Genomic DNA, 19,613 nt, shown 5'->3' with positions numbered 1-19,613 from the left:
GCCGCGCCACCAGGCTCTTATATTTTCCCCATTATCAAAAAAAAAAAAGAGGAAAAACCTTGTGCTACCCAGCCACAAGCCTGAACCTTTGGAGTTTTGCTCCCACCTGGCCTTTTCCCCCTCTTGGACCAGACTCTGCACAACCTGCTTGGGCGGGGGAGGGGTTGGACTAGATGACCTACAAGGTCCCTTCCAACTCTGTTAATCTGTAAAAAAAAAACAAAAAAACTCCCGTCTACCCTGTACCTTGATCTTCGGCACTCTTTTTCCCCCTTTCCCTTCTCTCCTTTAGAGACGAAAGGAGAGAAGGGAAAGGGTAGACGAAATAAAGAAAGATGGAAAATAATTGTTGAATAAGATAAAGTTAAAATACACTGCTCAAAAAAATAAAGGGAACACAAGCAGAAGACATCCGAGATCTGAATGAATGAAATAGCCTTATTAAATCCTTTGTTCTTTACATACAGTAGTTTATACACTGCTCAGACACCTAAAGGGAACACAAAACTACTGTATGTAACGAACAAAGGATTTAATAAGGCTATTTCATTCGTTCAGATCTCGGATGTCTTCTGCTTGTGTTCCCTTTATTTTTTTGAGCAGTGTATATGTAAATAGATGTACATAGCAAGAAAGGATCACTTCGAAGTAGCTGTAGGAAAAAGTGATAGGTATATAAATGTTGTGTGTCTGGGTCTTGTTTTAATGTACTCAAAATAAAAGAAACTTTAAAAAAACCAAAAACTCCCGACCACCCAAAGGAGTTTTTTTCCCCTGGCGTATCTTTGCTGCCATCTGGTGGCCGCGCGAGGACTGGCAGCCCCGGGGATCCCAGCCCGCCTCCCGCAGGTGACGTCAGCCCCTTTCCACGCCGCGGTGCACCACAACTCCCAGCAGCCACCGCGCCACCTCGCCTCCCAGGGTGTCTGCACGAGCTCCCGGCGCCTTTGGAGCCCCCCCCCGCGGTAAATCCCATCGCTTCCTTCTCGGCGCCTTGGACTGCAGGGCCCATCATCCCCAGCGGGGGGGGGTCGGGCTGCTTGCATTCCACGGGAGGGTCGGGGAAGGGTCGCGCATGCAAAGCGAGGCTGCTTCTTGCACGGTGCATTGGAACGCCTGCAATCGGGCGTGGGGGGGGGGTGGACTCCTTGCGGAGTGGAGACCACCCAGCGATGCCATCTGATCTCCAAACAGGCTGAGCCGAGGTTGGGTCTGGAGGCCGGTATGGAAAGGAGACCACCAAGAATAGACCTCTGGCATGGCTTTTGACTATGAAAAAAAAAACAAAAAATTGTGTTAATTGATGTTAATGCTTTATTTCACTGCAACAGAGGGAGTCGGAAGTCAACATTTCTTTTTTCTTTATTTTTTTAATTAAAATGTGTAATTTTATTAGAACACCTGTTAGACATTTACACAACATATAAATAAATAATAATTTAATAATATAATATAATTTAATTTAATAATAATAATGAAAGAGCCTTGGTTGCGCAGCGGACTAAAGTGCTGTTAAGTAGCACCAGCTGCCTGCAATTACTGCAAAATTCAAATCTCACCAGGCTCAAGGTTGACCTTCAGCCTTCCATCCTTTCGAGGTAGGTAAAATAAGGACCCGGATTGTGGGGGCAATAAATTGACTTTGTATAAAATAGAACACCGCTTAGGGGGGCCGAAAGCCCTACTAAGCAGGTATATACAAAAGTATGAAGGCTATTGCTTAACGCATTGTAAACTGCCCTAAGTCTCCGGAGAAAGGGCGGCATATAAATCGAACCAATAAATAAATAAGTAATGCAAAGAGATACAAGAAAAAGAGGAAACGGATTACTATTTAGTATGGGAGAAATGGTATAACTGGTTGGAGGAGAAAAAGGAAAAAAGATATGGAAATAAATGAGAAGATATAAATTGTGGATAGGAAATTAAGTACCAATTTAGGTAAATAGTAAATTAAATATGTAGATTAGGAGAACACATATAGATGATATATTAGGAATATATGTATAAGGGATATGTTAAAATAAGAAAGAGAAAATGTATAAATGTGAATATAGACTACCGATGCGACATGTTGAAAAGAAGATGTAAAGATGGATCTTTGTTTATGTGTTTGTATGTTTCATTGTTGTTTGTTTGCTTGTTTATATTAAAAAATGTTTACTTAAAAAAATAACATCATATTTATGCATTGTTTCATACTGGTCTTCCAGTTATTACTTTATTTTTCTTCCCCTTTATCTTAATCTTTTACTCCCTTTAGAGAACTATACATTTTATCTATCTCTTTATTATTATACATTTCTACCTTCATATTATATACATTTTTATTCCACTCGGCACATTTGATACATCTCTATTTTGTACTTCTATTTTTCTCTTCTGATAGTTATTGTTCTTTATTGTTAGTCTTAAGCCAATTATACCATTTATTCCATACTCTATAATATTCTGTCTCTTCTTTTTCCTTAATTTCTTTTGTTAATCTGTCCATCTCAGCGCATTCTAAGATCTTATCTATTAGTTCTTCAACATTTCATTTTCTTTTTCCCAACTTTCCCTCACTTTCCTTCCCCCCCTCCCCCCCACTGCTTCCCTATTTACTTTTGTATTTTGTATCATCTTATAACTCAATAAAATGTTAAAACAGGAAAGGCAAAAGCTAAGAATGTGGAATATAAAGAATCCTTGTAGCTACGTGGAGGTAAAGCAGAATAAAGTATAATCTCAAACATGATATCCTGCCTTTTAATTAAGTGAAAGCATCTTTTTTTAAAAAGAATATACGAGTCTCCTCACAAATGTACTGCTTTCTGAAAAGACACACAATTGCTGTGAAAGTTTTATCCCCACTTTGCAACCTGATGAAAACCTTTTCTATTTTGTTGCAGATGAAGATCTTCGTCGGCTGTGCCCGTCAGCATTTGGCCCTCCTCAGGCCCCGTTGTCTTCAGAACAGCCTTGCTCCACAGTTATGGAAAAGAGGCCACCAGGTGCTCCGTTCTTTTCAAAGTCCTATCATTCTGCAACAGGGAGGTAGCCCATGGACGCCCAGCCTTCACGGGGTGCAGCCCCGATGGCTGAGTAACATCGACTTGTCTCAATGCGATCCAAAGCCACCATCTAGCTCTGAAAATTCAGAGAAATTTGCCGTGATTTACCGATTCCCAGCCATCAGGTTGTTGAAACTCTTCTCGAGGCTGAAGATAGTGCAGACGGGCTTCGGTCTGCTGATCCTCCCTCCGCTCTGGTATTTCCATGGGCTAAGCCAGTTTCCTTTGGTCACCGGCATCTTCTCCTTCACCCTCGTCTTTCTGTACGCCATCAGCTTCTTCCTGCAACGAGTCATCGGCTTCATGTATGTGAACGAAAGCGGGACCCTCTTGAAAATCTCACACTTGACATTTTGGGGGAAGAGGATGAATTTCTGCTGTCCGGTTGAGTCTGTCGTGACCTTAGGAGACGAGGGCAAAGACAGCAGCAGGTTCCTCCTGAAGTTCAGACAGTGTGACCAGAAAAAAGTGCTGTATTTTTCACTTGTCTTGGGTCAAGTTATAGACCACGAAGCCTTTGGCAAAGTGTTTGGGTGTTATACCTAAGTGTGCGTGAGTGGGGGGAGAGAAATTTTAACACCTACCCAGAATGTTTTGCACTGAGGATTCATAACCTTGTTAGCGAAAATATACTGTAGGTAGTGCTGAACTTACGATCACAATGGATCAGGGGTGAAATCCAGCAGGTTCTGACAGGTTCTGGAGAACCAGTAGCGGAAATTTTGAGCAGTTCAGAGAACCGGCAAATACCACCTCTGGCTGGCCCCAGAGTGGGGTGGGAATGGGGGTTTTGCAGTATCCTTCCCCTGGAGTGGGGTGGGAATGGAGATTTTGCAGTATCCTTCCCCTGCCACACACACCATGCCCACCAAGCCATGCCCATGCAACCGGTAGTAAAAAAAAAATGGATTTCCCCACTGCAATGGAGCCCCAAATTTATGTTGCTAAGAGACACATTTGTTAAGTGAGTTTTGCCTCGTTTTATGACCTCTCTTACCACAGTTGCTAGGCCTGCAACTAGTATTAATGCCCCTCCAATTGTTTTCAGTTGTGAGAAATAAACAATTGCCACCATGTTCTGCCTTCTATTGTTTTGTTCCTTATTTCTGCTGGAGAATTTCATAGCGCTTCTGCGCTGGAATAAGTTCTCTACTGCTACGATCAGTGGTGTCGTGTTTAAAGTGTAAACTTATTAGGATTAGACGAAGATTTGAAAGAGTGCTTCCGTTTGATGAAGCTTTGATGATCTCATGATAAATAGTCATGAATTAAACTCTGTTGAACATTAAGAACCAAAAGTAGCTTGATGGCTCCAGATAATAAACAGCAAAATTATTACAAAATACTTTTCAGAAGTCATTCCGGAGACGGTATCTAAAATGTTTGTGGGGTGTGTATAATATGAGTACATTGAGGATATTTGTGTCCTATATTTCAATATACAACTATTTAATGTAATATTATAATTGATGATATGGAGTATCCTCTATTCAGGTATACAAATAACAGTGCGCACACACAGTATTAACATGAAGAGTTTTTCTTTTCAATCTATCGTATTTTTCAGAGCATAAGATGCACCGGAGTATAAGACGCACCTACCTTTTTTGGTGAGGCTAAGAAGAAAAAGAAATCTCCCTCTGCCCCAGCAATTTTGCCTCATTGCAGCAAATAGCCTGCTTTACTTTCATTTTCGTTTTCAGCATAGCTTGATTAGCACAAGGAAAAAAAATCTGCTCGGCAATTTACTTCCTTGCAGCAAGCAGCAGAGCCCTGCACAAAATAGCTGAGAGCAAGTCAGCTGAGAATCAGGAGGCGGATCCAATCAACTTGTGCTAATTAGGCTGAAAGGAGCTGTTTTTTCTTGCTGTTTGCTTGCATGGAGGTAACTGCTGCGAGGCAGAGGCCAAAGGGTGGGGGCCAGTGGGTGGGCGGGGCTACATTAGGTGTATAAGACACCCCTAAATTTTCACCCCCTTTTAGGGGGAAAAAGGTGCATCTTATACTCCGAAAAATACGGTGACTGATTTCAGTATGAATTAAATTTGAGAAGTTAGAAGATTTCCCTTAAAACTCCTGGGATATTAAAAAATTCAGTTTGGCTTGCATATAACCTAGTTATCAGGCTATAATGACTTGACACCTGGAATCTTTTCCAGTAAGAAAGTGTACCTCATAAAGGCATTTTCAAGTATGTAAGATTTACATAAATTTCTGGTCCATGCTTTTCTGCAGCTTTTCTTCCAACCATTTTGTTTTCGTCAGAAGATTCATTTTTTAAAAAAAATAATAATCGCACCATTGAGCTGTATGTATTTATTGTTATAGAGCTCCTCCAAAAGAAAAAAAGAATGGCATGATGTAGTCTCTGTGTGCAGGACATCCCGTCTGGTAAACATAGACTTGAAGTCGGCTTATGGGTGCCTCGAGAAGAAAACTGGTCCAAGGAGATCCAGCAGAGCCCAGGGATAGAGCTGCCTGTCTGCAGAGGCCCCTCACTCTCTTCAGAATAATAAATAGCAACACATACGTTGATCTTCTTTTAAAACACCATGAAAAACATGTCGTTACACCCAAAGTATTCTGTAAACAATACAGTCTGCATTTTTGCACCCAGGAAGAGGGCGCTGCCCACAGATCCTCTGCTGAACATGAGGGAACCACAGTCCTTTCTGGTGCTGCCCACAGAAATGTGATGGGGAAGCCCTTTGGATTTCTCATCCTGCCTCCATAGCTTCCTTTCCGGTTAAAGATCCAGCTTCTCCCGCACTTTCCTATGGAACATTTTTATCGGAGCCTGATACTGTTTGTCATCGGCATTACTTCCTTCCCCTGGAAAAAAAATGTCTGTGCGCCAAACACACCTGAACTGTAAGCAAATGGAAGTGGCGTTTGGCCCTCCTTGTAGCCGAGACCCTCAAGGCCTGGGCCGCTGCTGAGGAAAGCTGCTATTCTCAACCATATTCTGCACTTAGCCACAAACCATGGTTTACATGTCTGGAGTTGGAAAGCCCAACTTAATCACACTCTACCGTGTTTCCCTGAAAATAAGACCCTGTCTCGAGTGAAATGCTCCCAGGTTGGACCGGATCACCCAATCCGGTAGCGATGGCGGCGTATGGTTTGGATAACCGGTAGCAAACATCCTGCCCCTCCCTCCCATGCCCGGCTGAGCCACGCCATGATCAGAGGCTTTTTTTTTATTTTTAAAAGTATTTTTTCTACAACGTCTTCCGCCGAAAAAATGCTTTTAAAAGTAAAAAAAAAGCCTCTGATGATTGCGCGGCTCAGCTGGGATCGTCAGAGGCTTTTAAAAGCATTTTTTCCTACAACCTCTTCCACCAAAAATATGCTTTTAAAAGTAAAAAAAAAGCCTCTGATGATCGTGCGGCTCAGCTGGGATCGTCAGAGGCTTTTAAAAGTATTTTTTTCTACAACCTCTTCAGCCGAAGAGGTTGTAGAAAAAATGTTTTTAAAAGAAAAAAAAGCCTCTGACTATCAGGCAACTGAGCTTCAGATCGTCAGAGGCTTTTAAAAGCATTTTTTAACAACTTCTTCGGCCAAAGAGGTTATAGAAAAAATGGTTTTAAAAGTTTTTTTTTTAAAAAAGAGCTGGCCATGCCCACCCAGTCACATTACCCCCACCCCACCCCACCAAGCCATGCCCACAGAACCGGTAAAAACAAATTTTACATTTCACCACTGCCCTGCCTTATATATATATATATTTGCCACCAAAAAAAGGCACCAGGTCTTATTTTCAGGGGTTGGGATGTCATCCACAGACTCACCTCACTTGCGCACATCTTTTTTTCGCTCTTAAGGTAGAATTTACTTTTGAGTAGGTCGTATTTTCGGAGAAACACGGTATTAGGCTTGGCCCCATATGTCATTGCAACCATGCTGCAATTACCATGTGGGTCTACCGCAGTCTAGTCCAGCAGCTGAAAGGAACGAGGGCCATAAGGGTGGAATGGACTTCCTGCCCAGATGGGACCCTCAGATTGCTGGCTCTGGGAGATGCTCTTAGGGGCTCCTGCAAGACAGCGTGCTGGCAGCTGAGTCCGGGGGACACTCCGCCTAACAGAGCAAGGGGTCTTCGTATCAATTGCATCAGCCCACCAAAGTGTCCTTGGGACATAGTTGCACCTACAAATCCTTTTTCTTTTGAGGGTTTTGAGATTCCTCAAAGTATCCTCAGAGAAGATGTCCATGAAAAGAACTGGCCTAAGGAATGGATCCCATCCTAACAATGCAGCAACTTTATCCCCCACATTAGGTGAGGGGCAGAGGTGGGTAGCACATGAATTAACAACTGGTTCGCCCCAGCACCAAAAATGTGAGTGTGTGCATTTGCACATGTGCTTTGCTCATGCGTGTGCTTGAATGCATGTGCGTGGCTTAAAAAACGTGGCTAAATAGGATGGCACAGTGCCAGAGCAGGTGGGTGGAGGCGGATCCACCCCACCTCACCCCACCCCACCCACAAGTCACAACTACCAGTTCTCCCAAACTGGTCCGAACCGGGAACAGCAGCCCACCACTGGTGAGGGGTGCCTTGACGCTTTTCCTTGCTCCTTACACCACAGGCAGCCCCAGAAGTCCACAACGTGGCAAAACAGAAGACACAGAGCTTCAAAAAGCAGAATTGGGGCAAAATCCATCATTAGGCCCCCTGTGACTTTAAGGAAAAACATAGCCACAAGACCTTCTTCAAATAACGTTCTGCCATCAAGCCAACTTGCAGCAGAATGTTGCATGCCATTCCATCCAGATCTGATTTTATCAAATATTTTTTCCATATTCCAAGTAGACACGTGTGAATTGACTAAAAATACACTGTTGTCATCACTGGCTTTTTTTTTTTTTAAGCTCCATGAATCCCGGGAATGCTGCTTGTTTATGATTCTGGTCCAAGAGCATCCAGAGGGGATAAAACATCAAAAGTGCAAAGTCCTTCTGGTTGGTTTTTTTTTTTTTACACGCACTGAACGTGCAATGTTTATAGCAAAGGCTTCCCTTCGCTACCCTGACCCAGCCAAAGCAGAATCCTTCACATCATTCTACCATTTTTCCTATGGGATACAAACGATGTATAATGTGCAAGATCGTCCCTTCGTCTTCTCTTTGGTGCTCCTCGTTCTTGATGGTATCTCCAGGTGTGCAAGCACTAAGAGCGTCTCTGCAATGGCTGGCAGGGTCCGAGGCTATGCAAAGTAGGCCCAGAGGAAGACCCCGGCACTGATGCACAAGACCAGGTTGATGTTGAGGATGTGCTTCACCAGAGGTGGTTCATCAAGGGAAGCCTTGGACCCAACTCCAGCTTTGGATTCAACAGGCGTCCCGGGTGAGTCCTTATCTCTGCTCTCCATCCCACAGACCCACAAAAAGAGGCTCATGAATTTAGACTTCTTCTCCTTCTCCTTTGTGTCCAAAGGACCTGCAGGCAAGACAATCAGCAGTAAAATGATTAGGGGACTGGAGGCTAAAACATACAGTGGACGGTTGCAGGAACTTGGCCTGGCTAGTCTACTGAAGAGAAGGACCAGGGGAGACATGATAGCAGTGTGCCAATATTTGAGGGGCTGCCATAGAGAGGAGGGGGGTCAAGCTATTTTCCAAAGACTCGAAGGGCAGACAAGGAAGAATGGATGGAAACTGATCAAGGAGAGATTCAATCTAGAAATAAAGAGAAATTTCCTGACAGTGAGAACAATCAACCCATGGAACAGAAGTTGCCTTCGGAAGTTGTGGGAGCTTCCATCACTGGAAGCTTTCTAGAAGAGACAGGACTGCCATCTGTCAGAAATGGTGTAGGGTCTCCAGCTTGGGTGGGGGGTTGGACTAGATGACCTACAAGGTCCCTTCCAACTCTGTTAATCTGAAAAAAGAACCCCACAGTTCATTCAAAATCTCCCCATTTGGACCTTTGGAATTTGCTGGCAAGTTTTGGGACCAATCCAGATGTTCGCTAGGAGTCAACGCTGACTCAAAGACACCAAAAACAAAAGCAGATCAGCTGCTGATCCCAGAATGTATCATTATACATTTTAAAACTCAGATTAGTAGATTTAATGTCCTAATTTGACTTTTACAAATTTGCAAGGGTTTTTTTTTTTTGCAAGGCCCTTCAGCATTTGCAACGGATCTGCTGGGCTTTGCCAAGGATCGCCTCTAGGGGTCCCTGCAAGACCATGAAATTCCCTTCCCCCCTTTGGAGAGAAAAGCAGCCCTGGGATTCTCCCTCTGGGAATCCCCAGATATTGGGGCTTCTAATATCAGTACAATTTTCCAACCTCTTTGCTGCTTGGGGAGGGGGCGAGGGGAGCACCCATGATTTTGTAGCCAGGATGTGGAATGCCCAGAATTGCTTTAGAGCCAAGAAACTGCTTCGTCCCCAGAAAAACGCATCTCAGCCTCCCTTAAAACAATGGAAATGTCCCCCTACCCCCATCCTATCTGAGGGTTTGGAAACCTGTTGCACCACTGGGTAAACTGAGGAAGCTTCTTGGATGAGAAGCGAAATGTTCTCAAGGAAAAATCCAAGAAAGTCCAGTTGCCTTTTGGAAAAAGCACCTTTGGGACAGTGGTGAAATCCAAATTTTTTTACTACCGGTTCTTTGGGCGTGGCTTGGTGGGCGTGGCAGGGGAAGGATACTGCAAAATCTCCATTCCCATCCCGCTCCTGGGGGAAGGATACTGCAAAATCTCCATTCCCACCCCACTCTGGGGCCAGCCAGAGGTGGTATTTGCTGGTTCTCCAAACTTCTCAAAATTTCTGCTACCGGTTCTCCAGAACCTGTCAGAACCTGCTGGATTTCACCCCTGCTTTGGGACAACCATCATCTGAATGAATCTGCCCAGACAACTGAGCCATCCATCTCTGGATGCTATGAGGGATTCTGCTCCTGCCCAGCCTTCCTTCACAAGTCCTCCTGGCTTCCTGGCACTTAGTAACCCACCTGTCAGAGTTTGGGAGAAACTCACCTGATCAAGGCTACCTGGGGTTGGGAAGGAGGAGATAAGATTGAATCCTCCCCTTTTCACTGTAGGTCAGGATCAAGGGTTGTTTTTTTTTGCTTCCCTTTCATTTTGGAGAATAAGGGGGTGGGCGCAGTGCTAAACTCCCCCTTGGAGATTAGAATGGTCCCAATCCTGATGATTTTTGTAAGGCTTTAAAGACTTGGGTTTACTTTTAACTAGTTAATTAGCTGCTGCATATATTTATTTTGGATATTTTTGGTGTTTTAAATGTTTTTATAGTTTTAGATATGCCACCTAGAGTCATTGGTTGAGATGAACAGCTATAGAAATTGAATGAATGAATGAATGAATGAATGAATGAGATACAAAGAGAGGGAGGGAAATAATGATATAGAGATAAATAGAGACAGACAGACAGACAGACATAGAGATAGATAGATAGATAGATAGATAGATGATAGATAGATAGATAGATAGATAGATAGATAGATAGATAGATAGATAGACAGATTATAACAGATGGATGATAACAGGTAGATAGATAGATACATAGAGAGAGAGAGAGAGAGAAATGATATAGTTGATTGATATAGATAGATGATAAATAGATAGATGATAGATAGTTGATAGATAGATAGATATAGATAGATAGATGATAGATAGATGATAGATAGGTAGATGATAGAGGACATAGATATAGATAACTATATACCGTATTTCCCCCCAAATAAGACCCTGTCTTATATTTTTTTGAACCCTGAAATAAGTGCTTGGCCTTATTGTCATGCACTCAAAAGACCAATTGGGCTTATTATCAGGGGTCTTATTTTGGGGAAAACAGGGCAGACAGACAGATAGACAGACAGACAGACATAAAGATAGGTATGTAGGTAGGTATAGAGGGAAGGGAGAGAGAGAGAGAGAGAGAGAGATAATAGAGTAACTTGGGATTGATATTTCAAATCAATCAGTTCTTCCGCCCTGAATCAAAGCAGTGGCTCCACCTGATCAGTTCAAAGACTGGGACCTACTTTAGACTGGGGGGGGCACGTCCGGCATGGGACTCCAGCCAATTTGCCCTCTGCTCTGTCCTTCTTTGGAGAAGGGGGTCAAGGAGGCGCAACCCCTCTGCAGACCCAACTCGTGGCCTTCATCAGATGACAGATCCTGTTCCTCTCCCAGACGGGCCTCTTACCTGAACCGTTTTTGCAAGTGTGTTCTGGGTCATCCGTAATTTCCAGCTGCCCCGCAGGAGAAGGACCACCAGCCTCATGGATTCCTTTGACCGGAATGGATAACGATGCAACTGGAACATCATTTTTTCTTGGAACATCCTTGCGGGTGTACCAGGTGAGGCGGCTGATCTGTTTGGACAAAAAAACAGGGTTCAACAGAATGTCTTTCTTTCTTTCAGAGATCCAAAGGCATTCCACACGCAAAGGACACCACAATTGGAGTTTGGTGGCATACTTAGGTAAGCCGGTTAACTCAACAAGTTCATCAAGAAGAGACTGGGCTGCCACCTGTCAGAAATGGTGTAGGTAGGGTCTCTGTTGTGACTCTGACTCCCGAGTCTGTCCTCATGGAGGAAGAGGACTCAGAAGGTGAGGGGGAGGAACTGACAAGGCCTCCCTCTCCAGGACCCTCCTCTCTGGCAATGCCTCAGGTTCCATCCGAAGGCCAGGAGGAACAGCCTGGGATGGCCAGGAGGAGGGCATTTCGGAGCACCCATTGATAGAGAGTGATAATGATGAATCCTGGCTTGATCCCAGGCAGCGTCGGAGGGAGAAGCGTGCGCAGCAAAGGAAGAGTTGTGGGAGGGCCAGGGATTGAGCTGAGTCACTGAGCCATGCCCCACAAGGGATAAAAGGGGGCGTGATTGCTCGGCATGCTTTGTGACGGACAAACGTTTAAACTCTAAAGAGTCACATCGTGAATCCTGCACTTCGGCTCAGATATATTTTGGACTAAACTCTTGTGGATCATTTGTCGTTCTGGAAACGGACTGCAGATAAGGCCTCTCCTGCTTTTTGGGAGTACTAATTGGACTTGGCAGGCGTTTCACAGTTAGCTGCCAGAACTCTCGTCTGCCAGGAATTCTGGTCTGTTTATACAATAAATTATTGGCAGGCGTATTTGATACTGCATTTATCCGTGTGAGGATGGGGGACAGAACAGTCTCCTGCTTGGGCGGAGGGGTTGGACTAGATGACCTACAACAGGGGTGTCAAACTCGATCTCATTGACAGCCACATCAGGGTTGTGTTTGACTTCGGGGAGCCGGGAGGGGGAGGTGTGTCGTCGTGAGCATGGCCAGCTCAATGTCACTTGTGTCTGGGACAACTGTGGTTGCCCGGGCAGCCCTCCCCCCGGCTCCGTTTTTGGCTGGGATGGCCTGCAGCACTCTGCCAGTGAAAACTGGTGTGCCCCCCCACCCCCTGGAGCTCTGTTTTCACTGGCAGAGGGCTTCAGGAGGCTGTTGCAGCCAAAAAGTGCAGCCCCTCTGAGCTCCATTTTCACTGGCAGAGGCACCGCAGGCTGGTCCTTCGCTGTTTCCAGGGTGGCCCTGCGGGCCAGATCTAAACACCCCATGGACCGCATCTGGCACCCCTGACCTACAAGGTGCCTTCCAACTCTGTTCATCTGTTAAATCTTATAGAGAGCAGATTTGCTGTTTTGCAGCTGCACAGGGGATGAAACTAGCCAGGATGAATGAAATCATCATCCAAAAGACATGCTCCACCAAGAGGCTTAGAGGAGCAACCAGGGAAGGTGACTTCCCATTGCCAGCAACTGGGGCCGGTGCTCCACCATCGCCATTCCAAGCACAGAGCCTTCCTGGACCCTCGCCTGGCAGTGCAGTCGGCTGGTGTGGCTTGGATGGTGAGGTAAGCCTGCAGACGGATGATGAGAAGAGTCCCAAGCGTCTTTACAGCACAGCTAAAGCAGAGAAAATGTAAACGTTCTGTGTGCTTTCTGGCCTCTTGCTAACATAGGTATCGGTAGAACTACCGTAGCAAGTTTGCCAATTTCTCCTGGGTCCACCACAGGGGTGGGTTCTAAATTTTTTTACTACCGGTTCTGTGGGCGTGGCTTAGTTTGTGGGCATGGCTTGATGGTCATGTGACAATTCTTTAGGATTGAGCAGAGGTACTGGTCTACCAGGCTTTTAACTGCTTGCAGAGCTGTACCGGTCTACCCATTTATTTTTTGCAGGCACTGATCTACTCATTTATTTTCTTTTACCACTGATCAGCTGTAGGGCAGCCCTTTGAAGCCCCGCGGCAAGAGTTTAAACAGTTTTTTTCTCTCTAGCCATCAGCTGGGACTCAGGAGGCAGCAATAGATTGGGGGTGGGGCCAAATAAAAGGTAAGAATAATGCAGGGGGTGGGGGGGCCAAGGGGGCAGAACCGGTTCGGTGACGTCATATCGTCACCGCTACCAGCTCGGGAGAACCGGGCCGAACCGGGATGAACCCACCACTGGTCCACGATAGTTTCTGCCTCTCTATAGAAACCCCAATCTCTAAACCTCGAAGTGTCTGATCCCGGACATGATAGCAGTCTTCCAACACTTGAAGGAAGAGAGGGGGCACCTTATTTTCCAAAGCACCTGAGGACAAGATCAGAAGCAATGGATGGAAACTATTCAAGGGAAGAAGCAATCTAGAACTACAGAAAAATTTCCTGACGGTAAGAGCCATCAACCAGTGGAACGCCTGGCCTCTAAAAGGTGTAGGTGCTTCATCACCGGAGGCTTTCAAGAAGAGACTGGACAGCCATTTGTCTGGAATGGTATAGGGCTGTGGTGGCGAACCTATGGCACAAGTGGCAGAGGTGGCACGCAGAGCCCTCTCTGTGGGCACGCGAACTGTCGTCGCAGCTCAGGTCTGCCGTGCATGTGCGCACACCTCCCACTGCCCAGCTGGTCTTCAGGTCTGCCGTGCCTGCACGGGGGCCAGGGTGCATGCGGAGAGGCTGCACGTACATGCGCGGGGGCAGGGTGCATGCAGGGGGTGTGCGTGCATGGGGGCAGGGGCATGTGTGGGGGAGGGCATACACATGTGGCATGCCTGCATTGCATTTTGGGGGTTCGCGTGCATGCATTGGGCACTCGGTCTGGAAAAGGTTAGCCATCCCTGGTATAGGGCCTCCTACTTGAGCAGGAGGTTGGACTAGAAGACCTCTGAGGTTCCTTCCAACTCTTCAACTGTTACTGTCTTTGGAACAAAACCTCACTGCAAAACAGGCAACTCCAACCAAACTATTTCCGGTATTTAATGAAACTTGAGTCTGCACAGCTTAATTCAGGAAAAAAATGGTATTTCTATTGAGAAAGGCATTTGTTCTATCCATCTGGCTGATTGGTTTTCTCTTAGGTCAATTCCTTCTCACTGATTGTATTCTAGGTAGCCAGATCAGTCTAAGCAGGGCACTAAACTATGAGAGTGAAACAGCCAACGTCCCTCTCAATGCGCATACCATTTCCTCCGGAGGGGGCTCCGTCAAGAGGCTGACAGCCACCACCACGATGAGCGTGATCACCCCCAGGATCATGGAGAAGTAGAGATAATGCACGTATTTCACCACAGCTGGCCGGTTATCCGACTCCCCACAGCCCGGCTGCAGGTAGACGAAATCCAAAACCATCCGGATCAGGCCTATCACCATGCCAACCAAAAGACCACTAAATGCCCCCTGAAGGAAAATCAAGAAAAGAAACCAGGTTAGTTCCGTGACCCTCAACCAACTCTCCTCTTTTTAGAACCACAAGAGTTTACATTGCCACTTTATGCTTGCTTGTATGCTTCGTTACCATGCGGTGACGGTCTACCATGAACTCTGGGGAGGATGGATGGGAGAGCGAATGCTTTGGGGGAAAGCGAAAGTAACTACTATGTCTCCCTGAGACGCTGCTTCAAGGTCATCCATCTGGAAGAAGAAGGCAGCTGCATACCAATTACGTTTCCCGAAAACATCGTACTTGAACCTGATTGGTCATGGGAGGGGGTCAGTGATAGGAGGCAGTTAAGGCAAGGAAAAATTGAACTTTGGTGATTTTGGCACGTGATTCTCAGTTCTGGCTATGCATTGCTGCAATACAATTGACTTCTAATAAAATTATACCTTTCTCAACAAATGGAGCCAAGGATCGTTTCAATTTAGAGGTTTAAGTGGTGGCAGGTCTGACGCCACCCAAAAATGTTCAGAATTACCTTCTCGTTTGTCCGCTTCCAAAAGCATCCGAGAATAAACACAATGGCCACCGGGGGCTGCAGGTAAGAGCTGATGGTCTGGATGTAGATGAAGAGCTGTCCACCTTGGCTGGCCTGCACCAGCGGGATCCACAAAATGGAAATGACGACAAGGAGCAGAACAAACATCCTGTGTGGAGAAGGTAGGCCTGGTCATTTGGATTTCATGCTCTTCAAACTGGGGAGGACCAGATCATGGTAGTAAGTGAAGGCCTTCCCTTCAGGAGCTTTGGAACGGTGGATTTGGACGGAGCACGGTTGGGAAAAGTGCCCTGGCCTTCCCAGAGCACAGCCCTTCTCTGCCATTCATTAAAGGATCCTGAGCTTTTTCAGGCTTCTGGGTGAGGAAAAGTTGTGCCAGGCTTGCCAACTTCAGCATACCTTGCTTCCCTGGCATCCTGCCATAAAACGCCAAGGGAAGGGGAGAGGATGTCAAGTATTTGCAAGCGATTGGCACATGTGTCTATATAGACACCAGTGGAGGCAGAGAGTGTCTCCACCCCTATGTGGAAAGGAGGGGCTTACCCTGAGTATAAAACCCCCTCCAACCTTTTCCACCTTGCTCTCTCTCCATCTCTCTCTTTTCATGTTTGTTCCTCATGAGACTTGATCTCTGTTGTACATAGTTAATATGATTTATTATATGCATAAATACATTTAAGACATTTATTTATGCATCTGCCTCTGAACTCTTCTATGCTCCTGGGTGTTTCTACGATCCCAACTCCACAGAGGAGGATGGGGAAATAGGGAATGGGCAAAGAGAGGGGATAATAGGGTGACAGGAACCAGAAGTGTCAATCTGGAAGGAGCCAGCCGATCAAGGATGGACTGTGAGAGTGAAATGCGAAAGTACTTTGGAAAGGTGACAAACCTCAATGCCGTTCTCCAAACACCTAAAACAAATACAACTGGACATTGATGGACTGGTTGAGGGGGAGGGAATGAGAGACAGGGAAAAAATGCAGGCTTTGCACAGAAATATTCAGATCCAGCTTTGCTTATCCTGTAACCAGGGGTCAGCAACCTGTAGCTCCGGAGCTGCATATGGCTCTTTTACCCCTCTGCTGCGGCTTCCTGTCATTCAAAATATCGTCACAACCGCCAATGTGTGACACCTGCCGGCACGCGATTTATTCAGCGATGTTTTCAGAAGAAAACAGAATGTTTAATTCAACTACATATGCTAGTTTTGTGGTCGCTCAGGAAATAGGCACCTGAAGGGTTTTGTGGCTCCCAGTGTTTTCTTTTCGGTAGGAAAGGGGTCCAAATGGCTCTTTGAGTGTTTAAGGTTGCAGACCCCTGCTGTAACCACTTGAACTTAGTAGAAGTAAACCTTTCACTTCAATCATGGAGTCGAGGGTCTTTTTTTCCTAAGGACCAAGTCAGGACAGTCCTGACAAGTTGCTTTACAGAACCTTCTCATGAACGTTGAGATGCAAGTTGAATCCATGAAAAAGGTCAGGCTCCTTGAATGACCATCAGAGAAGTGTTGTGCGCACACACACAAAGTCCAAAGCATTTCTTTCAAATGATTTTCAGAATAAGCTCAGGCCATATAGGTCTTTCTTCATTTGTTTAGCTACAGTTTGCCTCCTAGAATTAGAATAGAATAGAGCTGGAAGGGACCTTGGAGGTCTTCTAGTCCAGCCCTCTGCTCAAGCAGGAGAACCTATACCATCTCAGACAAGTGACTGTCCAGTCTCTTCTTAAAAACCTCCAGTGATGGAGCACCCACAACTTCTGGTGGCAAGCTGTTCCATGGTTGAATTGTCCCCACTGCTAGGAAGTTTCTCCTTAATTCCAGGTTGCTTCTCTCCTTGATTATTTTCCATCCATTGTTTCTTGTCCTGCCCTCTGGTACTCCTAAAAGTAGAGTATGCCTGGGACTCTTGCTAGATGTGTCCCATGGGCTGGGAGGTCTTACCTGCCAACAATCATGAGCTCCCATTCAGAAGACAGAGGTCGAAGATGTCGCCAAAGGTCCATGGTGAAAATGGTGCTTGCGCTGTTGAAGATGGAAGTCAAAGAGGACATCAGTGCTGCGATCATGACTGACATCATAAGCCCTCTTAGACCTAGAAGCAAAAAGAGGGGCTGTTGGTGAGACTGGATGAGAATATTCCTTACCAGTGTCCTCTTCAGGACATCAAAGGAAGTTTGCAGTTCATCAGAAAGTTCTTGCTAAGTCATAGCTTGCTTCCAACTCCAAAAAAAGGAGAGAAAAAAATAAAATCAGGAATTGATTCAATTGACAAAGGAAAAAAAATCTAGTTTATTTTTCACAGACCTATAGAATCACAGAATAGAAGAATTAGAATTAGAATATTCTTTCTTGGCTATGTGTGATTGGACACAAGGAATTTGTCTCTGGTGCAGATGCTCTCAATGTACATACAAACAACAAAGTGATAAGTCATTGGTCATAAAGCATGATACAAACAACAATTGATAAATCATAATATGTATGTAGGAGTAGGTAGGGGGAAAGATGAGAGGTGAGAAAGATGAGAAAAAGGAGAAGATGCTATTCCATCCAGTTTTATGTTATCTGCAAATGTTGCAATTATTTTCTCCACTGTTAATCTAAGTAATTAATGAAAAAAATAGCATACCAGATCCTCCTTTAGCAGCTCATTCACTCTAGTAAGGAAGCTTTGGACAGCAGTCTTAGGTACCCATTACAAGCCAGCTATGGATCCATCTAATAGACAGGTAATCCAATCCACAGTTCACCTTGCGAATTAGATTGTCGAATTGTGAATTACTAAACGCATTGCTAAAATCAAGATACATTATGACCACAGCATTCCCACAATCTACTAAAGAGGTTTCCACATCAGAAAAATGAAATAAGATTTCCTTTCATAAAGTAGAAAAATGTGGGATAGACAGCATCAACCCCAGATGGATCTCTGGCTGTCAACCCACACTCAACGTGTAGTCCTCAATGGAGCTACATCTACATGGAGGGAAGTAGTTTCGGTCTTAGGCCCAGTTCTCTTCAACGTCTTCATTAAACAATTTAGATAAGGGAATAGAAGGAGAACTCATCAAATTTGCAGATGGCACCAAGCTGGGGGAATAGCCAACACTTTAGAAGATAGGCTCAAGATCCAGAAGGTAGACTTGAACCCTGGGCCCAATACAACAAAAGGCAATTCAGTTGTGAGAAGAGTAAGTTAGTAGTCTGTGCATGAAGACAGAAATGCCTTGAGCTCCCAAGGGTCCCATTGTAGGCCTGCCTGTTAACAGTGCCCCTCTATGCAGTAATGAGAAGCCCCCTTACCCAGTGGCAGAAGCTCAATGACAAGTTTGGGGTACGCAATATCTGAACATCCAGATGGATTGCCACAAATCTCTTTACAGGAGTCAGGATCAGCACAGGCCACTAGATCTGCAACAAAATAGAACCAAAGTTATGAAGGGTGAGAGAAAACTGGACAATTTGAAAAATTTTTTAAAAAAGGATTAGAAAGCAGATTTAGGACTGCCATTTTGTGATCAGAATGGACCCTGCAGGATGGAAGTCTGGGGCTCCCAATTTCTACTTCTGGAAGCAATAGCAATAGTAATAGCACTTATATACTGCTTCACAGTGCTTTACAACCCCTCTAAGCAGTTTACAGAGTCAGACTCTTCCACCAAGAATCTGGGTCCTCATTTTACCAATCTCAGAAGGATGGAAGGCTGAGTCAACTGTGAGCCAGTCAGGATCGAACTCCTGGCAGTGGGCAGAGTCAGCCTGTAATACTGCATTCTAACCACTGCGCCACCACAGTTTTTAGCAATAACAATAGCACTTAGAGTTATATACAGCTTCATAGTGCTTTACAGCCCTCTCTAAGTGTCAGCATCTTGTCCCCAACAATCAGGCTCCTCATTTTATTGACCTCAAGGATGGAAGGCTGAGTCACCCTTGAGCCTGGTGGGACTTGAACTGCCAAATTGCAGGCAGCCGGCAGACAGCAGAAGTAGCCTGCAGTACTGCACCCTACCCACTGCGTCACCGAGCCCTCTTGGTTTTCCTAGCTCAGCTCATCCTGTGATAGAGACTGGTAGCTCCTGGACCTAGCTTCTCAGAAGAATCTCACCTGAATTCTAATCTCGTACCTCAGGTGTGAATGAAAATCCTGAATGCCTCAAAAGATCAAAATGCAAATGCTGAAATAATTTCTAAATTAGCTAAATCCCTGGCTACCTGGGATATCTACAAGCTAGAGCAATTTCAAAGGAGATAAAGGAAATAAAACTTTATTTCTAAAACTGTAAAAAAAAAATCTGCAAATATTAAAACATTCAACCAAACTTCCCCAGGTCA

General features: G+C 45.1%; 2 protein-coding genes across 4 annotated transcripts in view; one reads left to right on the top strand and one right to left on the bottom strand.

The window, feature by feature from the left end:
* Nucleotides 1–874: 874 nt before the first annotated feature.
* TMEM186 (transmembrane protein 186) lies at nucleotides 875–4,127 on the top strand. Its single transcript, XM_034420565.3, has 2 exons — nucleotides 875–965; nucleotides 2,892–4,127. The coding sequence occupies exon 2, from the start codon at nucleotides 2,892–2,894 to the stop codon at nucleotides 3,597–3,599; it is 708 nt and encodes a 235-aa protein (XP_034276456.1). The 5' UTR covers nucleotides 875–965; the 3' UTR covers nucleotides 3,600–4,127.
* Nucleotides 4,128–5,354: 1,227 nt separating this feature from the next.
* Nucleotides 5,355–19,613, bottom strand: part of SLC5A11 (solute carrier family 5 member 11) — a 42,661-nt gene continuing 28,402 nt past the window's right edge. For all 3 annotated transcript variants that reach the window (XM_034420566.3, XM_060693014.2, XM_087878439.1), the window contains 6 exons: nucleotides 18,582–18,689; nucleotides 17,220–17,370; nucleotides 15,254–15,422; nucleotides 14,520–14,735; nucleotides 11,233–11,401; nucleotides 5,355–8,493 (listed from right to left, as the gene is read on the bottom strand). In XM_034420566.3, coding sequence (XP_034276457.1) covers nucleotides 8,261–8,493; nucleotides 11,233–11,401; nucleotides 14,520–14,735; nucleotides 15,254–15,422; nucleotides 17,220–17,370; nucleotides 18,582–18,689 — 1,046 coding nt within the window. In that variant the 3' untranslated portion in view covers nucleotides 5,355–8,260. The remainder of the gene's footprint in view (nucleotides 8,494–11,232; nucleotides 11,402–14,519; nucleotides 14,736–15,253; nucleotides 15,423–17,219; nucleotides 17,371–18,581; nucleotides 18,690–19,613) is intronic.

The sequence above is a fragment of the Pantherophis guttatus genome, chromosome 14 (genome assembly GCF_059756535.1).
Source record: "Pantherophis guttatus breed Tessera chromosome 14, ASM5975653v1, whole genome shotgun sequence".
NCBI lineage: Eukaryota > Metazoa > Chordata > Lepidosauria > Squamata > Colubridae > Pantherophis > Pantherophis guttatus.
Note: the sequence above shows the minus strand (reverse complement) of the source record. Positions and strands in the feature narration are given on the sequence as shown.

What these genes read in the sequence shown, in the direction of transcription:
- TMEM186 (XM_034420565.3), top strand. Translation starts at nt 2,892, where the DNA reads ATGAAGATCTTCGTCGGCTGTGCCCGTCAGCATTTGGCCCTCCTCAGG.